We start from the raw sequence: 23,374 nt of genomic DNA, 5'->3' as shown, positions 1-23,374 counted from the left end.
TGGACTTAAATGTGTGAGAGGCATCATTATACAGTCTGGCTTCAATTTACCACCTCACTATCTGTGTTTACGTACAGGTGCACACATTGTCCTGTCAAGTCTGTTTTTATAGATCACAAATTTTGCGTGGGAAGTGGTGTACGCCTCTTTCAGGCTTTGTTTTGTGCATATGCAAAGGTTACAAATGAGACCCCAGGTCATTTAATTCTGGCTGTGTTATCACATGAGGATAACCAGGCATAAAGGGTTCAACATCTGGATTAGTGTTGTTTTCAACATCTTGTTCATGCGTTGTGGCAGCTTCATCTTCCTCATCTAGGCTCCATGTCTGGTGGCTTAGCAAACTGTCATCATATGGCACTGGTCTCATGGCTGAAGGCAGATTGGGGTATTCAATAGATTTCTTATTTTTAGTAAAGAAGCCAGATACATTGGTCAGACAGAAGTAACAGTCCATCACGTGATCCTTCTGTTCTTGCCATATTATTGGGACTGCAAATGGCATTGACTCCCGAGACCTCTGAGCCAAGCTCTCAGGTTGACTGCACATCTTCATATTCAAGTGAAGTACAGACAGAAACACCATTTTACATACACAAAGCTTCCATCCTTCAATGGTTAACTAACAAGAGCCAATAGGGGCAATTTCAAAGGCTGCAACATACCTGTAATTCGGATGACTTTTTGACACAACCAGTGAATATGCCGAGTTGGTTTGAACAAAAAGGTTATCAGAATCATGTTTATTGGCCATGGAGGTTTGCCCATATATGGAATTTGACTCCGGGTTCGTGGCTGTCTCAGTGTACTTAACATAGAATAACAACACAACAATCTTCAAATATATACAGTGCATCCGGAAAGTATTCACACCCCTTCACTTTTCCCCACATTTTGTTATGTTACAGCCTTATTCCAAAATAGATTAAATTCATTTTTTTTCTCTTCAATCTACACACAATACTCCATAATGACAAAGTGAAAAAGGTTTTGTAGAAATTTTTGCAAATTTATTAAAAATAAAAAACTGAAATATTGCATGTACATAAGTGTTCACACCCTTTACTCATTACTTGGTTGAGGCACCCTTGGCAGCGATTACAGCCTCAAGTCTTCTTGGGTATGAAGCTACAAGCTTGGCACACCTATATTTCGGGTATTTCTCCCATTCTTCTCTGCAGATCCTCTCGAGCTCTGTAAGGTTAGATGGGGAGCGTCACTGCACAGCTATTTTCAGGTCTTTCCAGAGATGTTCAATGGGGTTCAGGTCTGGGCTCTGGCTGGGCCACTCAAGGACATTCACAGACTTCTCCCGAAGCCACTCTTTCGTTGTCTTGGCTGTGTGCTTAAGGTCGTTGTCGCGTTGAAAGGTAAACATTCGCCTCAGTCTGAGGTCCTGAGTGCTCTGGAGCAGGTTTTCATCAAGGATCTCTCTGTACTTTGCTCCATTCATCTTTTCCTCGATCCTGACTAGTCTCCCAGTTCCTGGTGCTGAAAAACATCCCCACAGCATGATGCTGCCACCACCCTGCTTCACTGTAGGGATGGTATTAGCAAGGTGATGACAGGTGCCTGGTTTCCTCCAGATGTGACGTTTGGCAGTCACGCCAAAGAGTTAAATCTTGGTTTCATCAGACCAGAGAATCTTGTTTCTCATGGTCTGAGAGTCCTTTAGGTGCTTTCTGGCAAACTCCAAGCAGGCTGTCATGTGCCTTTTACTGAGCAGAGGGTTCCGTCTGGCCACTCTACCATAAAGGCCTGATTGGTAGAGTGCTGCAATTGATGGTTGTCCTTCTGGAAGGTTCTCCCATCTCCACAGAGGAACGCTGGAGCTCTGTCAGAGTGACCATCGGGTTCTTGGTCACCTCCCTGACCAAGGCCCTTCTCCCCCGATTGCTCAGTTTGGCTGGGCAGCCAGCTCTAGGAAGAGTCCTGGTGGATCCAGACTTTTTCCGTTTACGAATGATGGAGACCACTGTGCTCCTCGGGACCTTCAAAGCTGTAGAAATGTTTTTGTACCCTTATATAGACAGGTGTGTGCCTTTCCAAATCATGTCCAGTCAATTGAATTTACTACAGGTGGATTCCAATCAAGATGTAGAAACATCTCAAGGATGATCAGTGGAAACAGGATGAACCTGAGCTCAATTTTGAGTGTCATAGCAAAGGGTGTGAATACTTATGTACATGCAATATTTCAGTTTTTTATTTTTAATAAATTTGCAATAATTTCTACAAAACCCTTTTCACTTTGCCATTATGGGGTATTGTGTGTAGATTGATGAGAAAAAAAAGGAATTTAATCCATTTTGGAATAAGGCTGTAACCTAACAAAATGTGGGGAAAGTGAAGGGGTGTGAATACTTTCCGGGTGCACTGTACACAATGACTGACTTATACAGGTGAAATAAGAGGTGATAAAGTGCAATGGTGTAGAGAATATATCAGAGATGCTGAAACAGATGTTAGCAGGTTACTTACATACATGCCTGAGGTAGATGGACATGACAGAGCGTACCAGTATACGTAACAATGTACAGTCCAGTATATACAAAATGATTGGATTTATTTGACAGTGTTAAGTGTTATCCTTCTAAGCTGTTTAGAAAGGCCCATAATAGAGCTTTGTTACTGGCAGGAGATACCTAAGCGGTTTGGCATGTGGTCATTGTAACCATTGCTGAGATATGATAAGGTCAAACTTATTGCAAGACATTTTCTCTGGAAAGGAACATTCTATAAATAGTTTCATTAACTATTAACTGCACATATGTAGTACGAGTTGGAATAAACTTGTGGCTTTTTTTTCCACTGGCGTAACCAAAAGAATGTTTTGAGAGGGGATCAATGCGCATAAATATTCAATTCAAACGAGCAAACCCTAATGCCAAATGAACTGACACATAACAGGGAAGATAAAACACTTAGGGACAGAAACTATATGCAGACGTTAGAGGTAGGGATAGGCTCAAACATCTTTTAAAAAGGAGATGTTTTGGATATATATTTAGAGAGGAACTACCTTTCCAGGATATACATTTCTAGTATCTATATAGTACAAGAGCCATGTGAGTCATCCTGTATCTAAATCAATATATTTCAAATATTTTGTTCTGTATATTCTGAAAGATGCTTTTTTAAATTTCTGATAATTTTTTTCAAATGAATGGTAGTTATTACGTCTCCTCCTGTTTGAAGGCACACAACCATTCCCTGCATGGGTGTGACACAAATTGCTTCTTTTTTTTCTTTTTTTTTTTGTACCTGAATCACTCTGATGAAGGAAATATTGTCCAAACGTGTTGGTGTTTTTTTCCCCCCCTTAAGGCTTTTTATATTTCTGTTTTCAGTCATGACTGGATTTGCACAGATTTTACCTGATCACCAGGTACAAAAAGACGTTTCCTTTTTTTCCTTCTGAGTTGTCATCAAAAGTAACTTGAAGCAGTCATGTTGCTTATTGAAATAATCATTGTGATTACAGAATCAAAATCAACTTTATTGGCCAATTGTGCCTATGCATACAAGGAATTTGATGCCAGTACAGCATGTATGCACAACAGGTATGTTGCTACTATACAGAGTTTTGTTATAGTTGAGTAATCAACAACCTGTGCCCATATTATACCTTATTGCTTACATACTATATTACCCATACACTATACCAAATGTACCACACCACAACTCCACAACCCGTCATGCTCATATACAATACTATATACTCCCACTATTTTACACTATATTATAACCCAGCCACTGAGGAAGCACAAGCCAGTGCATTCTTAGTGCCGGTCCCAAGCCCGGATAAATGGGAAGGGTTGCGTCAGGAAGGGCATCCGGTGTAAAATCTTTGCCAAATCAAATATGCGGCTCATAAATAAGATTTCCATACCGGATCGGTCAAGGCCCGGGTTACCAACAACCACCACCGGTACTGCTAGCCAGCAGGGTGCTGGTGGAAACTATGCTACTGTTGGGCGAAGGAGAAGGAGAGGGGGAAGGCATGTCCAGAGGCAGCTAGAGAGGAGGAAGGGTAGGAGTGTGGAGGTGAGAGTCAGAACTTTTAATGTTGGCACTATGACTGGTAAAGGGAGAGAGCTGGCTGATATGATGGAAAGAAGAAAGGTAGGTATACTGTGTGTGCAAGAGACCAGGTGGAAGGGGAGTAAGGCCAGGAGCACCGGAGGTGGGTTCAAACTCTTCTACCATGGTGCGAATGGGAGGAGAAATGGGGTAGGGATAATTCTGAAGGAAGAGTATGTCAAGAGTGCTGGGGGTGAAAAGAGTGTCAGACAGTGATGAGTATGAAGCTGGAAATCAAAGGTGTATTGATGAATGTTATAAGCGTATATGCCCTGCAAGTTGGGTGTGAGATGGAAAAGAAAGGAGAATTCTGGAGTGAATTGGATGAAGTGGTGGAGAGGGTACCCAAGGAGGAGAGAGTGGTGATTGGGACAGACTTCAATGGGCATGTTGGTGAAGGGAACAGAGGTGATGAAGAGGTGATGGGTAGGTATGGTATCAAGGAGAGAAATTTGTAAGGACAGATGGTGGTGGATTTTGCGAAAAGGATGGAAACGGATGTGGTGAATATATATTTCAAGAAGAGGGAGGAACACAGGGTGACGTACAAGAGTGGAGGAAAGTGCACACAGGTGGACTATATCTTATGTAGAAGGCGTGATCTGAAAGGGATTGGAGACTGCAAGGTGGTGACAGGGGAGAACATAGCTAGGCAGCATCGGCTGGTGGTCTGTAGGATGACTTTGGAGACCAAGAAGAGGAAGTGAGTGAAGACATAGCCAAAGATCAAATGGTGAAAGTTGAAGAAGGAAGACTGTTGTGTGGAGTTCAGGCAGGAGTTAAGACAGACACTGGGTGGTAGTGAAGAGTTGCCGGATGGCTGGGCAAGCACTGCCGAAATAGTGAGGGCGACAGCTAGGAGGGTACTTGGTGTGTCATCAGGACAGAGGAAGGAAGACAAGGAGACTTGGTGGTGGGATGAGGAAGTACAGCAAATTATACAGATGAAGAGGTTGGCAAAGAAGAAATGGGATAGTCAGAGAGATGAAGAAAGTAGACAAATACAAGGAGATGCAGCGTAAAGCAAAGCGAGAGGTGGCAAAGGCAAAGGAAAAGGCGTATGGTGAGTTGTATGAGAGGTTAGATGCTAAGGAAGGAAAAAAGGACTTGTAACGATTGGCTAGACAGAGAGACTGAGCTGGGGAGGATGTGCTGCAGGTTAGGGCGATCAAGGATAGAGATGGAAATGTGCTGACAAGTGAGGAGAGTGTGCTGAGAAGGTGGAAGGAGTACTTTGAGATGCTGATGAATGAAGAAAATGAGAGAAAGAGAAGGTTGGATGATGTGGGGATAGTGAATCAGGAAGTGCAGTGGATTAGCAAGGAGGAAGTGAGGGCAGCTATGAAGAGGATGAAGAGTGGAAAGGCAGTTGGGGCTGATGACATATGTGTGGAGGCATGGAGATGTTTGGGAGAGATGGCAGTGGAGTTTTTAACTAGATAGTTTAACACAATCTTGGAAAGTGAGAGGATGCCTGAGGAGTGGAGAAGAGCATACTGGTACCGATTTTCAAAAATAAGGGCGATGTGCAGAACTGTAGCAACTACAGAGGTATGACGTTTATCAGCCACAACATGAAGATATGGGAAAGAGTAATAGAAGCTAGGTTAAGAGGAGAGGTGACGATTAGCGAGCAGCAGTATGGTTTCATGTCACGAAAGAGCACTACAGATGCGATGTTTGCTTTGAGAATGTTGATTGAGAAGTATCAAGAAGTCCAGAAGGAGTTACATTGTGTCTTTGTGGATTTAGAGAAAGCCTATGACAGTGTGCCCAAGGAGGAGGTGTGGTATTGTATGAGGAAGTCAGGAGTTGCAGAAAAGTATGTAGGAGTGGTGCAGGATATGTATGAGGGAAGTGTGACAATGGTGAGGTGTGTGGTTGGAATGATAGATGGGTTCAAAGTGGAGGTGGGATTACATCAAGGATCAGCTCTGAGCCCTTTCTTGCTTGCAATTGTGATGGACAGGTTGACGGACGAGATCAGGCAGGAGTCTCCGTGGACTATGATGTTTGCGGGTGACATTGTGATCTGAGAGTAGGGTGCAGGTTGAGGAGACCCTGGAGAGGTGGAAGGGTGCACTGGAGAGAAGAGGAATGAAAGTCAGTAGGAGCAAGACGGAATACCTATGCATGAATGAGAGGACAGTGGAATGGTGATGATGCAAGGAGTAGAGGTGACGAAGGCGTATGATTTTAAATACTTAGGGTCAACTGTCCAAAATAATGGGGAGTGCAGAAGAGAGGTGAAGAAGAGAATGCAGGCAGGGTGGAGTGGGTGGAGAAGAGCGTCAGGAGTGATTTGCGACAGAAGGGTACCAGCAAGAGTTAATGGGAAGGTTACAAGATGGTTGTGATGTTAAATGGTCTGGAGACAGTGGCACTGATGAAAAGACAGGAGGCGGAGCTGGAGGTGGCAGAGTTGAAGATGCTAAGATTTTCATTGGGAGTGACGAAGGACAGGATTAGGAACGATTATATTTGAGGGACCGCTCAGGTTGGACGGTTTGGAGACAAAGCAAGAGAGGCAAGATTGAGATGGCTTGGACATGTGTGGAGGAGAGATCCTGGGTATATTGGGAGAAGGATGCTGAATGTGGAGCTCCCAGGGAAGACGAAAAGCGGAAGGCCACAGAGGAGGTTTATGGATGTGGTGAGGGAGGACATGCAGGTGGCTGGTGAGACAGAGGAAGATGCAGAGGACAGGAAGAACTGGCTGTCTGCTGTGGCGACCCCTAACGGGAGCAGCCGAAAGTAGTAGTAGTAATAGTAGTAGTAGATTTTATACTGTATTATCTTATGTATGAGAAGTATACACTGTATGTTAGCCTACCATCCACCTAACAACTACATACTACATTATATATCCATGTTAAAACTGCAGCAATAACAGTAATACTTTTCAACCAGTACACAACAGTTGTATGTGTATTTTCAATTGTACATTTGTATTGCACAAACATTTTTATTGCACAGCATAGATATGTAGATGAGCCATCTTGACCAGAGGGGGCTATTTACAAAGTGTAATATTTAAATAATAAGTCTCTATTCCTGCACCATACTATTAAGAGTTCATGAGAGAGATGGCCTATGGGGAAACAAAAAAACTGTTCCTATGTCTGGTGGTTTTGGCGCCCATTGCTCTAGTGCTTGCCAGAGGGTAGGAATTCAAACAGACTGTGTCCTGGGTGTAGGGGGTCTGTGCTGATTCTGCTCACCCGTTTCTGGGCTCTAGAGGTGTACAAGTCCTGCAAGGTGGGCAGGGGAGCAACAATGATTTTTTTTTCTGCTGTCCTTACTGTTTGCTGCAGTCTATTCTTAGACTTAGACTGCTTTTATTTGTCACTGCCTCATATTCATGTCTCATACATACAGGGGAATGATATTACGCTTCACACAGACCACAGTGCCACATAAAAACAAATAACATGCAATAAATATTAAAAACAAAAAAGTGCGTTAAAAACAAAAATTACTTCATAGACCTAAACATCACAAGCACACCTGACACGGACAGTGAGTAAGAAGGTCAAAAAGTCATTTTGTGTAAAGTCTTAAGTGTTCAGGCTGTTGAGGAATCTCACAGCCTGAGGAATCAAACTGTTGCATAGTCTGGTGGAGGCAGCATGGATGCTCCGGTACCTCCTGCCAGAGGGTAGGAGGGTGAAGTGGATGTGGGAAAGGAGGGTGGGGTCCGTCACGATGCTGAGAGCCTTTTGGGTGCACCATGCATCATAGATGGCCTGGATAGATGGGAGAGCAATTCCTATGATCTTTCCAGCTGTCTTCACTATCCGCTGTAGGGATTTGTGGTCGGAGGCCTTGCAGTTCCCATACCAGACAGTGATACAGCTGGTCAGAGTGCGCTCTATGGTGCCTCTGTAGAATGTGATGAGGATGGGTGGGGGCAGACTCGCCTTCTTCAGAGGTTGCAGAAAGTGAAGATGCTGCTGGGCCTTCTTGGAGACCGCAGTGACATGTGAGGACCAGGAGAGGTCCTCTGTGATGTGAACTCCCGGAACTTGGCACTGCTGACTCTCCCCATGTCCATACCATCGATGGTCAGAGAGGTATGGTGGGCGCTGGTCTTTCTAAAGTCAGTGATAACCTCCTTAGTTTTCTCTCTATTTAGGGAGAGGTTGTCGTTTTTTTGCACCTCGCTGCCAGTTGATCCACCTCCGCTCTGTATGATGAGTCATCGTTGTTGCTGAGGAGACTTACCACTGTAGTATCATCAGCAAACTTTCTGATGAGGTTGGAGGTGGATGATGCTGTGCAGTCGTGAGTCAGCAGAGTGAACAAGAGCAGACTGAGCACACAGCCCTAGCACCAGTGCTCAATGTGATGTTCCTGGAGGTGATCTTGCCAATTTGCACTGACTGTGGCCTCCCCGTGAGGAAGTCCAGCACCCAGTTGCAGAGGGAGGTGTTAAGGCCCAGCTGGCTCAGCTTTCCGATCAGGTGTTGTGGTATGATCGTTTTAAAAGCTGAGCTGAAGTCAATGAACAACATCCTCACATAGCTGTTCTTCCTCTCCAGGTGGGACAGGGCTGGATGAAGGGCAGAGGTTACGGCATCTTCTGTGGAGTGGTTAGTGCAGTATGCAAACTGGAAAGGGTCCAGAGTGGAGGGGAGGCTGGACATGATGTGCTTCATGACCAGCCTCTCAAAGCACTTCATGATGATGGGAGTCAGTGCAATGGGATGGTAGTCTTGGCAGGACACAGGAGACTTCTTTGGCACTGGTATGATGGTGGTAGACTTGAAACATGTGGGGATGACTGCCTGGGACAGTGAGATGTTGAAGATGTCAGCAAGGACATCTGCCAGCTGCTCAGCATAATCCCTGATGGCTCAGCCTGGGATTCTGTCTGGACCTACAGCTTTTTGTGGGTTGACTCTGGAGAGGGTCTTACTCACATCATCTGCAGTCCTGGTCATCCATCAGGGATGTAGTCTTCACCACCGGCACATTGTTAGGTCTCTCATATCGTGCGTAGAAGTCAATCAGTGCATCTGGGAGGGCGGGGGCACTGTCACAGGTGTGAGGAGGAGGCTTGTAGCCAGTGAAGGCCTGGATGCCCTTCCACAAGCACTGCATCTCTGCTATCAGTGAAGTGGCAGTTGATTCTCTGTGCATATTATCTTTTGGCCTCCCTGATGCTACATGACAGGTTGGCCCTTGCTCTCTTGAGGGCTGCCTTATCACTGGATCTGAATACAGCATTCCGGGTCCTCAGCAGCGCCCCGACTTCTACTGTCAGCCAGGGCTTCTGGTTGGCTTGCAAATAGATGGTTTTGGTGACTGTGACATCATCTATACACTTATTTATGTCAGCTGTCACTGTCACTGTGTATTCCTCCAGAACAATGTGCTCACCACAGGAGGCTGCCGCTTTGAAAATGCCCCAGTCAGTGTTCTCAAAGCAGTCCTGAAGAGCTGAGATAGACCCCTCTGGCCAGACCCTGATCTGTCGCTGAACCGGTTTGGCAAGTTTCAGAAGTGGCCTGCTGGAATTAGCATAACAGAGATGAGGTCTAAGTTTCCAAGGTGGGGGCGGGGGAATGCTTTGTATGTTTGCTATGTATGTTCCTATCCTGTTTTGTTGCTGCGCCAAACCAGACCGTGATGGATTCAATGACTGCGGTGTAGAATTGGCTCAACAGATCCTGTGGCAAACCAAATTTTCTCAATTGCTGCAGAAAGAACATCCTCTGCTGGGCCTTTTTGAGGATGGAGTTGATGTTGGTCTCCCACTTCAGGTCTTTGGAAATGGTAGTTCCCAGGAACATGAAGGGCTCCACGGTTGACACAGGGTTGTTGGATACTGTCAGGGGGAGCAGTGCTGAGGGGTGTCTCTTAAAGTCCACTGTCATCTCCAAGTTGTTCTGACTGCACCGTGCACCAGCCCTTCAACCTCCCACTGATATGCAGACTCAGTACCATCCTGGATGAGTCTGACGATCATAGTGTCGTCTGCAAACTTCAGTAGTTTAACAGCTGGGTGCTTGGAGGTGCAGTCATTGGTGCAGAATGAGAAGAGTAGTGGGGAAAGGACACATCCCTAGGGAGCACCAGTGCTGACTGCTTGTATGGTCTTGAATGGACTGTGTTGTTAATTGTGCTTTTTTGTTTTGTTCTCTGTTTTTATGTTTTTAGTGGTATCGTTTTTGGGAATTTTTGGATGGGTATCTTTTGTCTTCTCTGTTGCACTGCTGTAGCCTGGGAGAAACGGCATTTCATATTTATTTATGTGTGCAGGTACACAGTGAAAGTGACAACAAAATAATACTTGAAATCTTGTATACCAGAAGTGACTTTCCCCTGCCTCACCTGCTGTTTCCTGCCTGTCAGGAAGCTGGTGATCTACTGACAGATGGCAGGGGATACGATGAGCTGGGTGAGTTTGGAGGAGAGGATTTCTGGAATGGTGGTGTTGAATGCCAAGCTGAAATCCACAAACAGGATCCTTACATACATCTTGCTTGGCAGTCACGGTGTTGCAGGATGTAATGCAGTTCCATGTTTACTACATCATCCACTGACTTGTTTGCCCAGTAGGCAAACTGCAGGGGGTCCAGCAGGTATCCTGTGACGTTCTTCAGGTGGGTCAACACCAGTTGTTAGAAAGTCTTCATAATCACAGATGTCAGAGTGACAAGCCTGTAGTCATTCAGTCCTGTGATAGAGGGTTTCTTTGGGACTGGGATGATGGTGGAGCATTTGAAGCAGGAGTAGACCTCACACAGCTCCAGGGATCTGTTGAAGATCTTAAGATTGGAGCCAGTTTGTCAGCATAGGCTTTAAGACAGGATGGGGCAACACCATCTGGACCCAGTGCTTTCCTGGTCTTCTGTCTCTGGAAAAGCCGGTTCATATCCTCTACATGTATCTTTAGTGCAACCTGAGTGTCGGGGGGGGGGGGTAGGGGGGTTGCCAGAGGTATGATGGGGGCTATTGTCGTTGGACTGGAGTGGGGTGAGGGGTGTAATTTTCTCTCTCTCAAACCTGCAATAGAAGACGTTCAGTTCATCAGCTAGGTCTTTGTTTGCGTCAGCATGGGAGGATGGTCTTCTGTAGTTTGTGATGTCTAGCAGGCCCCTCAACACTGTCACAGGGTTGCTGGCTGAAAAATTTGTTTTTCAGCTTTTCAGTGTAGCTTCTTTTAGCCACTCTGATCTCCTTTGTCAGGGAATTTTTGGCCTGTTTGTACAGAGCACTATCCCCACTACTGTAAGCATCCTTTGGCTGTGAACCATTGCTTGTTATTGTTGTATGTGCAGAGGGTCTTGGTGGGCACACACGTCTTCACAAAATCTGATGCGAGATGTCACAGTGTCAGTTCGTCCAGGTAACAGTTTCAAATACACTCCAATCAGTGCAGTCAAAACAGTCTTGCAGTTCCTGTTTTGCTTCGCTGGTCAATTTCTTCACTGTTTCAACCACAGGCTTTGCAGATTTTAGTTTCTGTCTGTAGGTTGGAATAAGATGAACCAAGCAGTGATTAGAGTGCCCCAAAGCTGCCTGGGGGACAGAGCGATATGCATCTTTAAGAACTGTGTAGCAGTGGTCCAATGCGTTATATTCCCTGGTGGAACAATTCATATGCTGTCTTATTTTGGTAGTTTGTGGTTTAATTTTACTCTGTTAAAGTCCCCAAAGATTATGAAAAGTGAGTCCGTATATTTTGTTTTAAGCCGGTAATCTGATTGGCCAGGGTTTGCAGTGCGCAATTCATGCTGGTGTACTGCACTGCTGGTGGGATGTAAACACTGACCTGGACCAAGGATGAAAACTCCCACGGTGAATAAAATGGCTTGCAGTTTATGAACAATAACTCCAAGTTAGGGCTGTAGTGTTTACTTAACACTGTGACATCTGTACACCAACCTTCATTTATGTAGAGGCAAATTCCTCCGCCCTTCGCTTTTCCTGATAGCATTGTAACACTACCTGCTCGGTGTAGGCAGAAGCCCGGAAGATGTAATCCACTGTCGGAGGTGGCCTCGCTGAGCCAGGTTTCAGTGAAACGAAGGGCAGCAGAATGTGCAATGTCCTTGTTCGTCCCGTTGAGGAGACGCAGCTCATCCATTTTGTTGGGCATGGAGCGGAAATTTTCCAGGTTAATCGCTGGGAGTGATCCCTGCTGTCAGAGCCTCACCAGCACACTGGCTCGCTTCCCCCATCTGCGCTGCCTCCATGTCCCACAGAGAGCCCCTGTTCCTCCAACTAAGATCTCCAAAAAACTTTCCAGGTTTACGAGAACTGGTGAGAAACTATTTGGAGTTAACTGCATAATGTTAAGCAGTTCTTATCTAGTGAAAGTAACTGGGTTTAAATAACCGGACACAGAGAATAAACAAAAACAAAGAAAGTACTAGAACGCTGTACTGAAGCTGTCATCCCGGGCGCCATCTTGATGACGACTAGAAGGGATTACAATCTTTACAACAGACAATAGTAACCAATGGTAACTAATAATAACCTTCAGTAATAACCTTCCCAACACTGCATATCATAGCTCTGCAAGGACACAACTCACAGGTAGGGGTTTTCCATGTAAAGGATATCGAAACTTGCTTTGAATGAGGTGCTTCACAAAAACAAATATCTGTTCATTTGATTTAAAGGCTCTCATTCTAAAATCTGTAAACATATATTATTTAGGGGTAAAAAAAGAACTTCAAAACCAAAATTTGAAAAACAGCTAGCTGCATCAACCAACAATCTGTCTTGCTAAGCAGTACCCTCCTTACCGTTGCTGGCCAGAGCTTTCATCATGACCTCTGTCTGGGCAAACTCGTAGGAAAAGCTGACCTCGCTTGACACTTCACTGGCCGAGTCTCCATCTACATCCAGCTGTTCATTGCTGCCGCTGGTCTTCATCTGCTCCCCTTCTCCCTCCTCATCCTCATTGGCCCGGGATCGGCGTTTAGGTAGGTTGATCCTGCAGCAACAGGTGAAGAAGAGCTTTGCATAAATTCAGTAAAAACAGTGCCGTTGTTTTGTTGATTTCACATGAGCATTAGCAATGATGATACTTGTGACCACATAGGGAAAAGTGAGCTAAATGTCAACCTGAAGAAATGGTTATTTCCCCATAGGATCCGGTCGCCATGGTGAAGCTGCTGAGGGCTGGTGACTGGAGAGCCATTCACACACGTTCTGGAATGGGAAAACAAACGCTGACTTTAACAAAAAGCGCAGCCAATATTATTGACTGCTTGGATGACATGTTCATTTGAAACCCCCTTACAGTGCCATATGTGTTTCTGCCAGTCATATTTTCCAGATAAGCAATAATGTTTATCTCTTTAATAATATGGAAGCTGTAGCTGCAAGCAGATAACTAAAGAATTGGCTAAAACATTTTGTGGTTTACTTTTAAAATCAGTTTGTCTGGAAACTCTTAAAAGCACTCAGATAACATCTGTTATTTGGTGTAAGTTGTTGTCCAAAGATTTTTACAGAACTGTATAAGAGTTAATAGCAAATTTTCATTATAAGTGACCCTTGGGGGAGTTTTTTTTTTTTACACTATCTGGAACCAAAAGGCAGAACTAATACCAGTGGAACAGCAGCATACAAGCATCATAACTGAGTTTTGGCTTTGATGTCAATTGAAATTATGCTTGTTGCCTTGTATTTAATTTTTCTTTCAACGTGAGATGTTTCCAGAAGCAATATGGTGACTGTCTATCTTATTTGCATAGTTTGTATTCTTCTCCACTATTATTTTAGCTCCTCTACTATTTAGGCCATTAGACAAAACCTTAACAACATCAGATCCTGACAAGCTGGGATAAAAACAAAATTATTTCATTCGAATTATAATGAAAGTTTAAATTGATTTGTAAAATAAATGCAATTCTTAACAGAGCAGAACATTTTTTTTAACTTACTGCTATTGCCAACTTTGTTATTAAAACAGAGCAGGACCTGCCAATAGTGTCTGATTTCCAGCTTAAGTGGCTGGTAGAGAAGACCTTTTAACAGTCAGATTTTACTGGTATTCAGCTGGTGGCTTGTGGCCATCCTCAGGCTTGTCATAAACCTCCCAGTAAGGGAGCTATTACTTGATGAACTTAGTTCAGTTCACGTTACACACTGTAATCAGATAAGTATTAAAACATGTGGACATTAAAGTAAACACTGTTAAGATCAATCTCCCTCCCTTTTCCCTCCAGGCAGTGAGGGACACCGCAACATCCAGTTCAAGCTGCCTTAGGACTCTCTTGCCTATGCTTCGGTCCTTCATTCCAGGTAGACTGATGGTGCGAGACACAGTACCAGCCAGTCAAGGAGTTAATATCCCCCTGATTTTTGTTTTCAACAGTTACCTGGACTCATCATCTAACATCATCTAACCCTAAAACACGTGTCAGTGCTCTGTGGTGCTCCATACCGGGAATTACGGTGGGGGGTGAGAATCACTGCTGCATCAGGGGTGATGTCAATGACACAGTGCTCTGCCTGGATGCCCATCCCACACAGCTGGATATCCTGTGAGTCTGCTGAACCAACCTTGGTATGCTCCTGGAACAAAAGGGAGCACGCTGACATGTTACAACAGCCCCATCTCATTGCAAATGGGTGAGATACTGTACTAGTCAAGCACATGTGACTTGTCAAACCAGGTGCTAATTAGTAGCAGTTCTTGTTAGTTCCCGTTTTTATTTCTAAGGAGTTTGTTTTTATTAAGTATTTTACAATTATAAGATTATACACATATTTTGGCAGCCATACAGGGAGCTCAACAAGGTATTATAGGGACAGGAGGATGCAGACAGTGCTCAGTCATGCCTTATGCTTATAAAACACTCACATACACGCAATCACAGTAAATAATCTGTGTGTTTGCTGTGGGTGTATGAGTCTATGTGTGCCTAAATCTGTAGGGACGTTTTTATTTTTGTGCTTGTGTATGAATTTGCATGCCTGCACCAGTGTATTTGTACATTTGCATCTGTTTTGGTGTATTTGTCTGTGTGTGTGTGTGTGTTTGAGGTTGTGTCTGTGTGTATGTGTACCTTCAGGTAGTACACTAGTAGCTCGTTTAGGGCAGGGTCCGCATTGAGGTTGACCAGAAAACACTTGTCGTCTCCAACCTTGATCCCCGATGACTGGAGAGAGATTCCTAGACTCTCCAACTGTCTCTGACGCTCCTGCATGAACACACACACACACACACACACACACACACACACACACACACACACACACACACACACACACACACACACACACGCATATTGAAAAAAAAACAGGCAGACAGACGCACAGGCACAGACATGAAGCTGAATATAAACATAAAAAAACAGAAGTACATTGCTACGAATTAGAAATGCTACCATTTTTGTTGACATTCTTTTCCAATTAATCTGACCAGATCTTATTGCTGTAGTTTATTGATGGAATTTATTATTGAAAATTACACCAAGTTTGCTGTTTTTCTCAGTATTCCATGAACAAAGTAAAGATAATCAAAAATATGATCTTTAGGTGGGGATAAAGTCACAAAAATTACCTCCTTCATCTCTCCCAGCTAATTTGGGACTCACAGAAAGTTGAATCAGTTCATCTGGACACAATGTTTATTGACAACAATAAACATTGTGTCCAGATGAACTGATTCAACTTTCTGTGATTTCCTTACCTGGATTATTGAGCATGCATAAAGATATTAATTTGGGACTATTTAACAACACTTTAGCTGATAATCTTTAGTAAAATACTTAAATGAATTCTTTAATTAGGTGTTTGTTTGTTTGTTTGTGCATGTATGTATGCACAGTGCCTTGCAAAAGTATTCAACCCCCTTGACAGTCACCACTAATTTCTGGATTATAAAAGATACTCACATCTGATCTTGAACAATATTATTTTTGTGAACCCATACGCTCTAACAGCATGTTCCCAAAGCCAAAATAAGTTATGTTTCTCTGACTTTTTATTAATAAATTAAAAACTAAATTATAGTGATTGCATAAGTATTCAACCCCCACATAGAGTACCCTTTTGCTGCAATAACAGTCATGATTCTCTTGGGGTAAGTATGTACAAGCTTTGCACATTCTTCTGGAGTAATTTTTGCCCATTCTTGGCAGAATTTGTACAGGTCTTGCAGGTTGGTGTGATGGTACCTCTGGACTGCGATTTTCAGTCTGTGTCACAGATTTTCAATGGGGTTGAGGTCTGGACTTTGACTTGGCCACTCCAAAATGTTCACCTTTTTGTTACTGAGCCATGCCATCGTTACTTTAGCCTTGTGCTTACACTGTAAATTCTAAAAGTTACGTTTACTTAAAAAAATTAGGAAACTGATTACACTTGGGAAAAGCAAGTAAGTGAACTTAATTGTGTCAAGTTATGTGAAATGATTTTATATGAAATGATTTCACATAACTTGACACAGTTAAGTTAATTTACTTACTTTTCCCAAGTGTAATCAGTTTCCTAATTTCTTTTTAAGTAAACTTAACTTTTAGAATTTACAATGTAGGATCATTGTCCTGCTGGAAAGTGAACCTTCTCCCAAGCTTCAATTTTATGGTAGACTTCAACAGGTTTTCTTCCAATATTTCCCTGTATTTAGCTCCATCCATTCTTCCCTCAATTTGAACAAAGTTCCCAGTGCCTGCAGGTGAAAAGCAACCCCATAGCATTATGTGGCCATCACCATGGTTCACTGTAGGGAGGCATGAGCAGTGTTAGGTTTCTGCCACATATAATGCTCAAAGCTCAACTTTCATCTCATCTGACCACAAAACCTTTACCCACATCCTAACTGGGTCTCTCTCATGTTTGGTAGCAAACTCCCAAGCGTGCTTTTAGATACACCATTTTGAGCAACGGCTTTTTTCTTGCCACCCTCCCATACAGGCCAGATTTATGGAGAGCCTGTGATATGGTTGACTCATGCACATTTACTCCAGTTTCAGCCGCTGACCTCTGGAGCTCCTTCAAAGTGATTGTAGGATCATCTGTGGCTTTCCTCACCAGCCCACGTCTTGCTAAGACACTTGGCTTTGAGAGATGGCCTGGCCTACAAAGCGTCTGGGTGGTGTCATACAGCTTCCACTTTCTGACAATGGATCCAACAGTGTCCCGTGGGACATCCAAACACTTGGATATTGTTTTGTATGCCTTTCCTGCCGTCTGCATTTTAATCACTTTGTCTCTTACTTCAGTATTATGCTCCTCTGTCTTCATTTTCTGATGAAGTTCATGCCTGGCTAATGAACTTTACACAGAGTGATGTTTATACCCATAAACAAGACCGTTACTTTATAACTTACAGGTGGACACTAATTATGTCCAATTGTGTTTACCTGAGTTTGTTTTAGGAATATTTTGTCATTTGAGTAAACTTGGAGCTTTCAGAGCACAAGGGGTTGAAAACTTATGCAAGCACTATATTTCAGTTTTTCATTTATTAATAAAAAGTCAGCGAAACATAACTCATTTTGGCTTTGGGAACATGCTGTTAGAGCTTATGGGTTCACAAAAAGAATATTGTTCAGGAACAGATGTGAGTATCTTTTATAATCCATAAATTCGTGACGACTGTCAAGGGGGTTGAATACTTTTGCAAGGCACTGTATATGCATGTGTGCAAATACACAGTAAGCATGTCCCGTCTGTGAGTATGTGCGTGTCGTGTGTGTGTGTGTGTGTGTGTGTGTGTGTGAAGGGTACCTGTGCTATCTCCTCTGTCTTGCGGAGTTTCTCTTCCCAGGTGACGGTCATCTCCTGAATGAGCTTCTCTGACTCCTCCAAACGGTCCTTCAGCTCTGGAGCTTTCAGAGACTGGAGGGAGGAGAGCAGGAGATGATGAGAGGGACGGAAAGAAGCCAGGAGGAGGCAAGAAGATGGGAAGAGAGGGACAATCGAGGGAATGGAAGAAAGGTGCACATAGGACAGGGGGAATAGGAAAAACAGGACACAAGAGGGGAGTAGAGGAGGGGCAGAAGAAAAGAAGGAGAGTTGAGAAGATAATAGATAGTATGTGGGCTTTAAAGGACTGAAATGTAACTTAAATCTGTGTGGCTGGGTCCGCTGGTGGTGTAGTGGTCTAAGCATTGGCTTTGTGTCGATGCAGTTGCCCACTGGGGACCGGGGTTCGCATCCCGGTCTCGTCAGATCCGACTATGGCTGGACTCAACGAAGCAGCAATAATTGGGAATGCTGTCTTCGGGAGGGGGGCGGACTCCGCTTGTGTTCGTCACATGAATGTGTCTCTGTGTGTGTTGGAAAAAGCAGTGGCATGGCCTGAATTCGCCTTGTCGTGAAAGTGGCGAGGCGTCTCCTTCGAGACTGCCGGCTGGAGAGATGCAGTTGCTAAACGCATGCAGTATGAGGGTGGGTGTTTGAACTAAAATAGGGATCGATTGGCCACTAAATTGGGAGAAAAAGGGAAAAATCAGAAATAATTTTTTTTTTTAAAATCTGTGTGGCTAAAAACTGTCTTGATGTTCATTGTTAGACACACAGATTAAGGCACAGTCTCCATGCCATAACCCCAACCATTTGGTACTCCAAGCACATTAAAACAAACATCAGTATTCCTCTGAATGTTTTTCCCGGCAAAATTCAGCCTAGTGTCTAAGACCTTTTGTTCGATAACTAAATGTTTGATGACTAAATTCTACAGCTGCTCTCACCCATACCACCTACCTTGTGGATTTTGGATTTTGCAGCTATTTCCTCTTTCTCGCTTACTCTTTTCGACCTTCTCAATCTGTTTCTGCAATCCTTTCTCTCTCCCAGTACTCTCACTATCTCTCTGATCCCCCCTCTCATTCACCTCGGCCTGGGTGAGCTGATCACGAAGTTTCTCCACCTCCTCACGGAGCTCTCTGATGATACGAGCATTGGGGTCCTCGTTGACCACGGCGTGGTTGACAATGCTCTTAGCGCGGTCAGCGTAACGAAGGGTTGACAGAGTTTCGTCATAGTTGTCCGCTGCTGGGCTCACTGTGGCTACCATGGCTGTGCGGCTGTTGCCACCTAGACTGTCCTGGAGGTGTATGGTGGTTGGAGAGAGAGAGGAAGAAAGAGGAGAGAGAGAAAATTAAAGTGCTTTCTACATTGTGGTATATGGAGTTTTCTTTTGCTTTATAGAGAAACTCTATCAATCTGCACTGTAAAATCTGGCAGCTTAATACTGTGTTATCAAAAGGAAAATAAGGACAGTGAAAAAGAGAGGAGTAAGTATTGGGGCTATTGGAAAACACACTTGGTGTCAGAGTCATTCAGAGGTAGACAGGCCATTGGTGTGTTAGGTTGGTGGATGGAGCAGAGGAGAATGAACTAATCATCACTGATCACTTTGATACTTATTTGGTAAAGCTGACAGCCTCAAAGCTGACTGTCTATAATCTGTCTTATCTGCTACTTGTTGGCTTGGACATATTTTGTATTCAGATTTTTAACATTTAAAAATATTACATCCTGAAGACCATCATTTTGTTGTGCTCACTGGCAATTGCAGAGTTGTTTGACCAATTCACATCCCAGAGATCCAAATGAAACAGTTGTAAGTTAACAGCTGTCAATATTGTTACGTCAGAACCTTCCTCAATAACGAACACAAAACCATGGTTGAACCTGAGATTTAGCTATCAATGCTGTAGTATCTGTTGGTAAAGGTCTTTTGAGAGCTTGTCATAACATATCTTCTTGCTAACCACTACAACCTTACTCTTCCACATTCTACTGCTGCACTGAATACATCAAATGCTGTGTGCCATATAATTTATCCACAGGAAACTTCCATCCAACAATAATCCTTAAAATAAAATGAACAACTACTATTCATGGATTAACAAGTGATCTAAATATGCCGGTGAGAGAATATCAGAAATCACATTTGATCGCATAAATATCATCAGGGTTGTAGGTTTCCATTCAATTAAATTTTTTTTTTTAAAAAAGTCTCTGTAATGTTTGTGTGTGTGTACATACCTTTAGAAGCCATGTTAGCACAGAGTCTCTGTAAGGAACAAACTTAGTCTTGTTCTTTCCTGCTCCCTGCTCAGCCAACGCTGAGATCACCAGGCCTAATGTGGTCAAAGACCTTACACACACACACACACACACACACATTTATTCCACTCAAATTCAAAATGTGTTCGAACTGTTTTTAGCATCTCTGCATGTACATCTGTGTACACAAGTGTCTTTGTATGTCTAAGTGTGTATGTTTAATGGGCGTGTAGAGTATGTATGTGTGCATTAGCGCTGGCCTACTTGTTGATGTTGCTGCCCTCCTTCAGCCTCTCTCCCGCGGCTCCAGTCTTGGCTGCCCTTTCACTGCCAGCCAGGTCTACCAGGCTCAGCTTGCTCACCTTCTCTCCACTTGTCTAGACACATCGGGGCAGGGGGCAGGAAGAGAAGACGCTTCAATTACTTGATCACCAAGAATTTTCAAGAATTTAGCGCAAAAGCACTGACTACATGCAGTGGTTCCCAAAGTGTTTTTAACTATGGTAGCCCTTTATAGTCAATCTATTTTGTACACCCCCGAGCAAACAAGATGAAAATGTTTCACACAGCACCTTAAGCTATATACAGCACAAGAAAAATAAAAAAACAACAACTTGCCTGTGTGGATCAATTTCACATTAAGTTAGGAATGACAGTTTTGTTGGTAACCATAGCCTGGTTGCCAATTACTAGTTTATTTGGGAAACCAGAGGAGGGGTCAGCAGACTGTAAAGTAAAAAACAGGATGCAATACAGTCTGATTTTCATGGCAGATGTACATTAAGACTCAGTAGACCCTTGCAGGACATTACACTGGGTGGAGTATGAGAGTGTCCATGCACAACTTAAAATCACTCGCTCCAACATTTCTATTGTTCTCTGGGATTCAAAATGAGGGTACTCCACAATGCGTTTGTGAGTGTGATAGGCAGAGCAGCATGTGTTTGTGTCATTGACAGGGGAATGTGTGTGTGTCCGGAGTCGTGCTGAGTGAGAAAGAGCGGGGAGTTTACAGTGTGTCATGACAACAAAGGCTCCCCTGTCCAGAGATTGAGAGTGTGTGTGTGAGAGAGAGAGAGAGAGAGAGAGAGAGAGAGAGAGAGAGAGAGAGAGAGAGAGAGAGAGAGAGAGAGAGAGAGAGAGAGAGATTCCGCCTAGGACTCTGGGTGCAGAACAAATGTAAACCCCTAAACAAAGGTCAGAGGTTTTGTTGACCTCCAAAAAGATCTTGTGTCTTTGTTTTGTTGATACCTAATTATTTTTTAACAGAGCCACCTGCTGGAAAAACACCCAGAGGACAACAGTCTGACTTTCAATTAGAAAGAGGTAAAAGCTCAGTGTCTTGCTGAAGAACAAGTGAATAAGACATAGCAGTTGGTGATGGAAATAGTGATTTTTGTGGCAACTAAATCTGTTGTCTTTCGGTGACATGCTGCTGTTCCTCATTTTTATTTCCATTTGGATTCAAATGCCAAGCAGAACACATGGATATGGGAGTGTGTGTGTGTCTGTCATGTGAGTGTGAGTGTCACAGGCCATGCATGGTTGAGTGTTAAAATGAGGCATGCAGAGCCTCATTTTAAAAGAATGACAGTCATCGGCTGCAACCAGACCGGTGACTACCAACCACTGCACAAATGCTGACACATTAGGTCTGTTTGATAAGTTAGTCTCACTTTACCAGTCACTGTTGCAGGTAACCAACCATGAGTGCAAGGTGGAACCCTATTCTAGAAATGTAGTTAATATGAAAAATACTGAAAGTGTGCAGTCAGTTTGATGAGATTACCAGTTCCTGTGGTCAGGACAACAAAGATAGTTTCCTACCAAGTGTGGAACCTCTGTTGCTGGAAAATGTGATATCTAGGTTAATTTTCCCTCAGAGGTAATTAGATCAATCGGCGACCGGGCTGGACAGGACATGTCATGGCCTGCTTGGCAGCAGCCTCACTTAACTGGGTCCTTCAGCCTCTGATACATAATTCACATCTCATCCTAACATGAGCCATCTTGGCACCGTGTAGGTGTGGAGGAATGGAGCCTATCAGAGGGTTGCAGGCATCTCAGAAGATGACCCGTAGTGAGTATTTCTATGCAAGTCCATTATTTTCTGACCACTACCACTTTGGCATGGCAAACGGAAAGTGAAATTGACTAAAAAGAATTTTACTAGCACACTCTACCCAGTGCTCTACTTTCAACAGTCACTGCTCCGCTTGAGGTGCTCAGAGGCCAGCAGCCCATAACTGTTGTTATACTTAGCAGCTCCCAGCATCTAGCATTAGAAAACAATGTTTGTCCTGGGGTCACTCCAAATAGTCAGCAGAAAAACACTGTGATTGTACTTGATATTTCCAGTGCACAAACATTTGAACTGTATGGATATAAAGCAGGACAGCACTGGAAAGGAACATGATCCTCAGTTTATAAATCTTCCATCTATGTTAGCTCTAAATAAGGGCTGCTTAAGTATAAGCTTTAGCTCTGCAGCCTGCACTGTGGCAAACCACCGATCTTACTCATTCTCTCACTGACTGACTGACTGACTAACAAATACGTCCTGTATCAGCTGATTGACCTACAGTCCTGTTAATTATTAATGGGGTTTTCAGGTGGCGAGTCCATCCAGTCTGAGCACCAAGGAGCAGGAGAGGCAAACTGGGTAAACGAGGAGGCGCAACGACCAACCATGATCAGTTTTTTAGACACCAAGAATGGCTGCTCCGTTCTCAGGTCAACTGAATCAACACTGAATTTTAAGCAGTACATTTTCTACTACATATTGGAAAACAATCTGTAAAAGCTTGTTTTATGTCCTGAAAAGTGTCTGGTAGAGAGTACAATCTTCACATGTGGCTTGCGGTCACTGAAACAGTGGATACAATGCAGGCACTGTCAGAGAAGCACTAAAAAGCTAACAATATTATCAGACTCTCTCCCTTCTTAGCATCATTAAGTAAATGTATCCTTTAGTCATTTAACAGTTTGCTGCCAGTAGAGACAGACAAATATGTATAATCATAGAAAATATGGCAATTAGAAGGTATAAAGGGCTGAGTTCTGTAGGAGAGACAGCGAAGAAGTTTGTAATCTAAAATAATGATGGAGGACTTTTCTAGCTGCTACCACAGTAAGACTTCCAGCTAGCAAACACTGCCTGAAAAAAAAAAAAGAACACTGAAGCTCTACATCAAAATCAACAGATTCCTGGTTGCTATGGAAACTGCAAAAATTAGGTACCTGATTATCAACACTGCCATCAATTAATTTGTGACCAATTCAAAAAAGAGAACTGAAATCA

The 23,374-nt window shown here is 43.5% G+C and overlaps 1 protein-coding gene across 1 annotated transcript in view; it reads right to left on the bottom strand.

The window, feature by feature from the left end:
- kif13ba (kinesin family member 13Ba) overlaps positions 1 to 23,374 on the bottom strand; it is a 93,108-nt gene that overhangs the window by 32,911 nt on the left and 36,823 nt on the right. The window contains exons 10-17 of the mRNA XM_056278451.1: positions 20,338 to 20,450; positions 20,053 to 20,164; positions 18,893 to 19,105; positions 17,785 to 17,895; positions 15,117 to 15,251; positions 14,492 to 14,622; positions 13,165 to 13,251; positions 12,843 to 13,033 (exon numbers count right to left, since the gene is read on the bottom strand). Of these exons, the coding sequence (XP_056134426.1) occupies positions 12,843 to 13,033; positions 13,165 to 13,251; positions 14,492 to 14,622; positions 15,117 to 15,251; positions 17,785 to 17,895; positions 18,893 to 19,105; positions 20,053 to 20,164; positions 20,338 to 20,450 (1,093 nt within the window). The remainder of the gene's footprint in view (positions 1 to 12,842; positions 13,034 to 13,164; positions 13,252 to 14,491; positions 14,623 to 15,116; positions 15,252 to 17,784; positions 17,896 to 18,892; positions 19,106 to 20,052; positions 20,165 to 20,337; positions 20,451 to 23,374) is intronic.

This window comes from Lampris incognitus, chromosome 4, assembly GCF_029633865.1.
Source record: "Lampris incognitus isolate fLamInc1 chromosome 4, fLamInc1.hap2, whole genome shotgun sequence".
Taxonomy (NCBI): Eukaryota; Metazoa; Chordata; class Actinopteri; order Lampriformes; family Lampridae; genus Lampris; species Lampris incognitus.
Note: the sequence above shows the minus strand (reverse complement) of the source record. Positions and strands in the feature narration are given on the sequence as shown.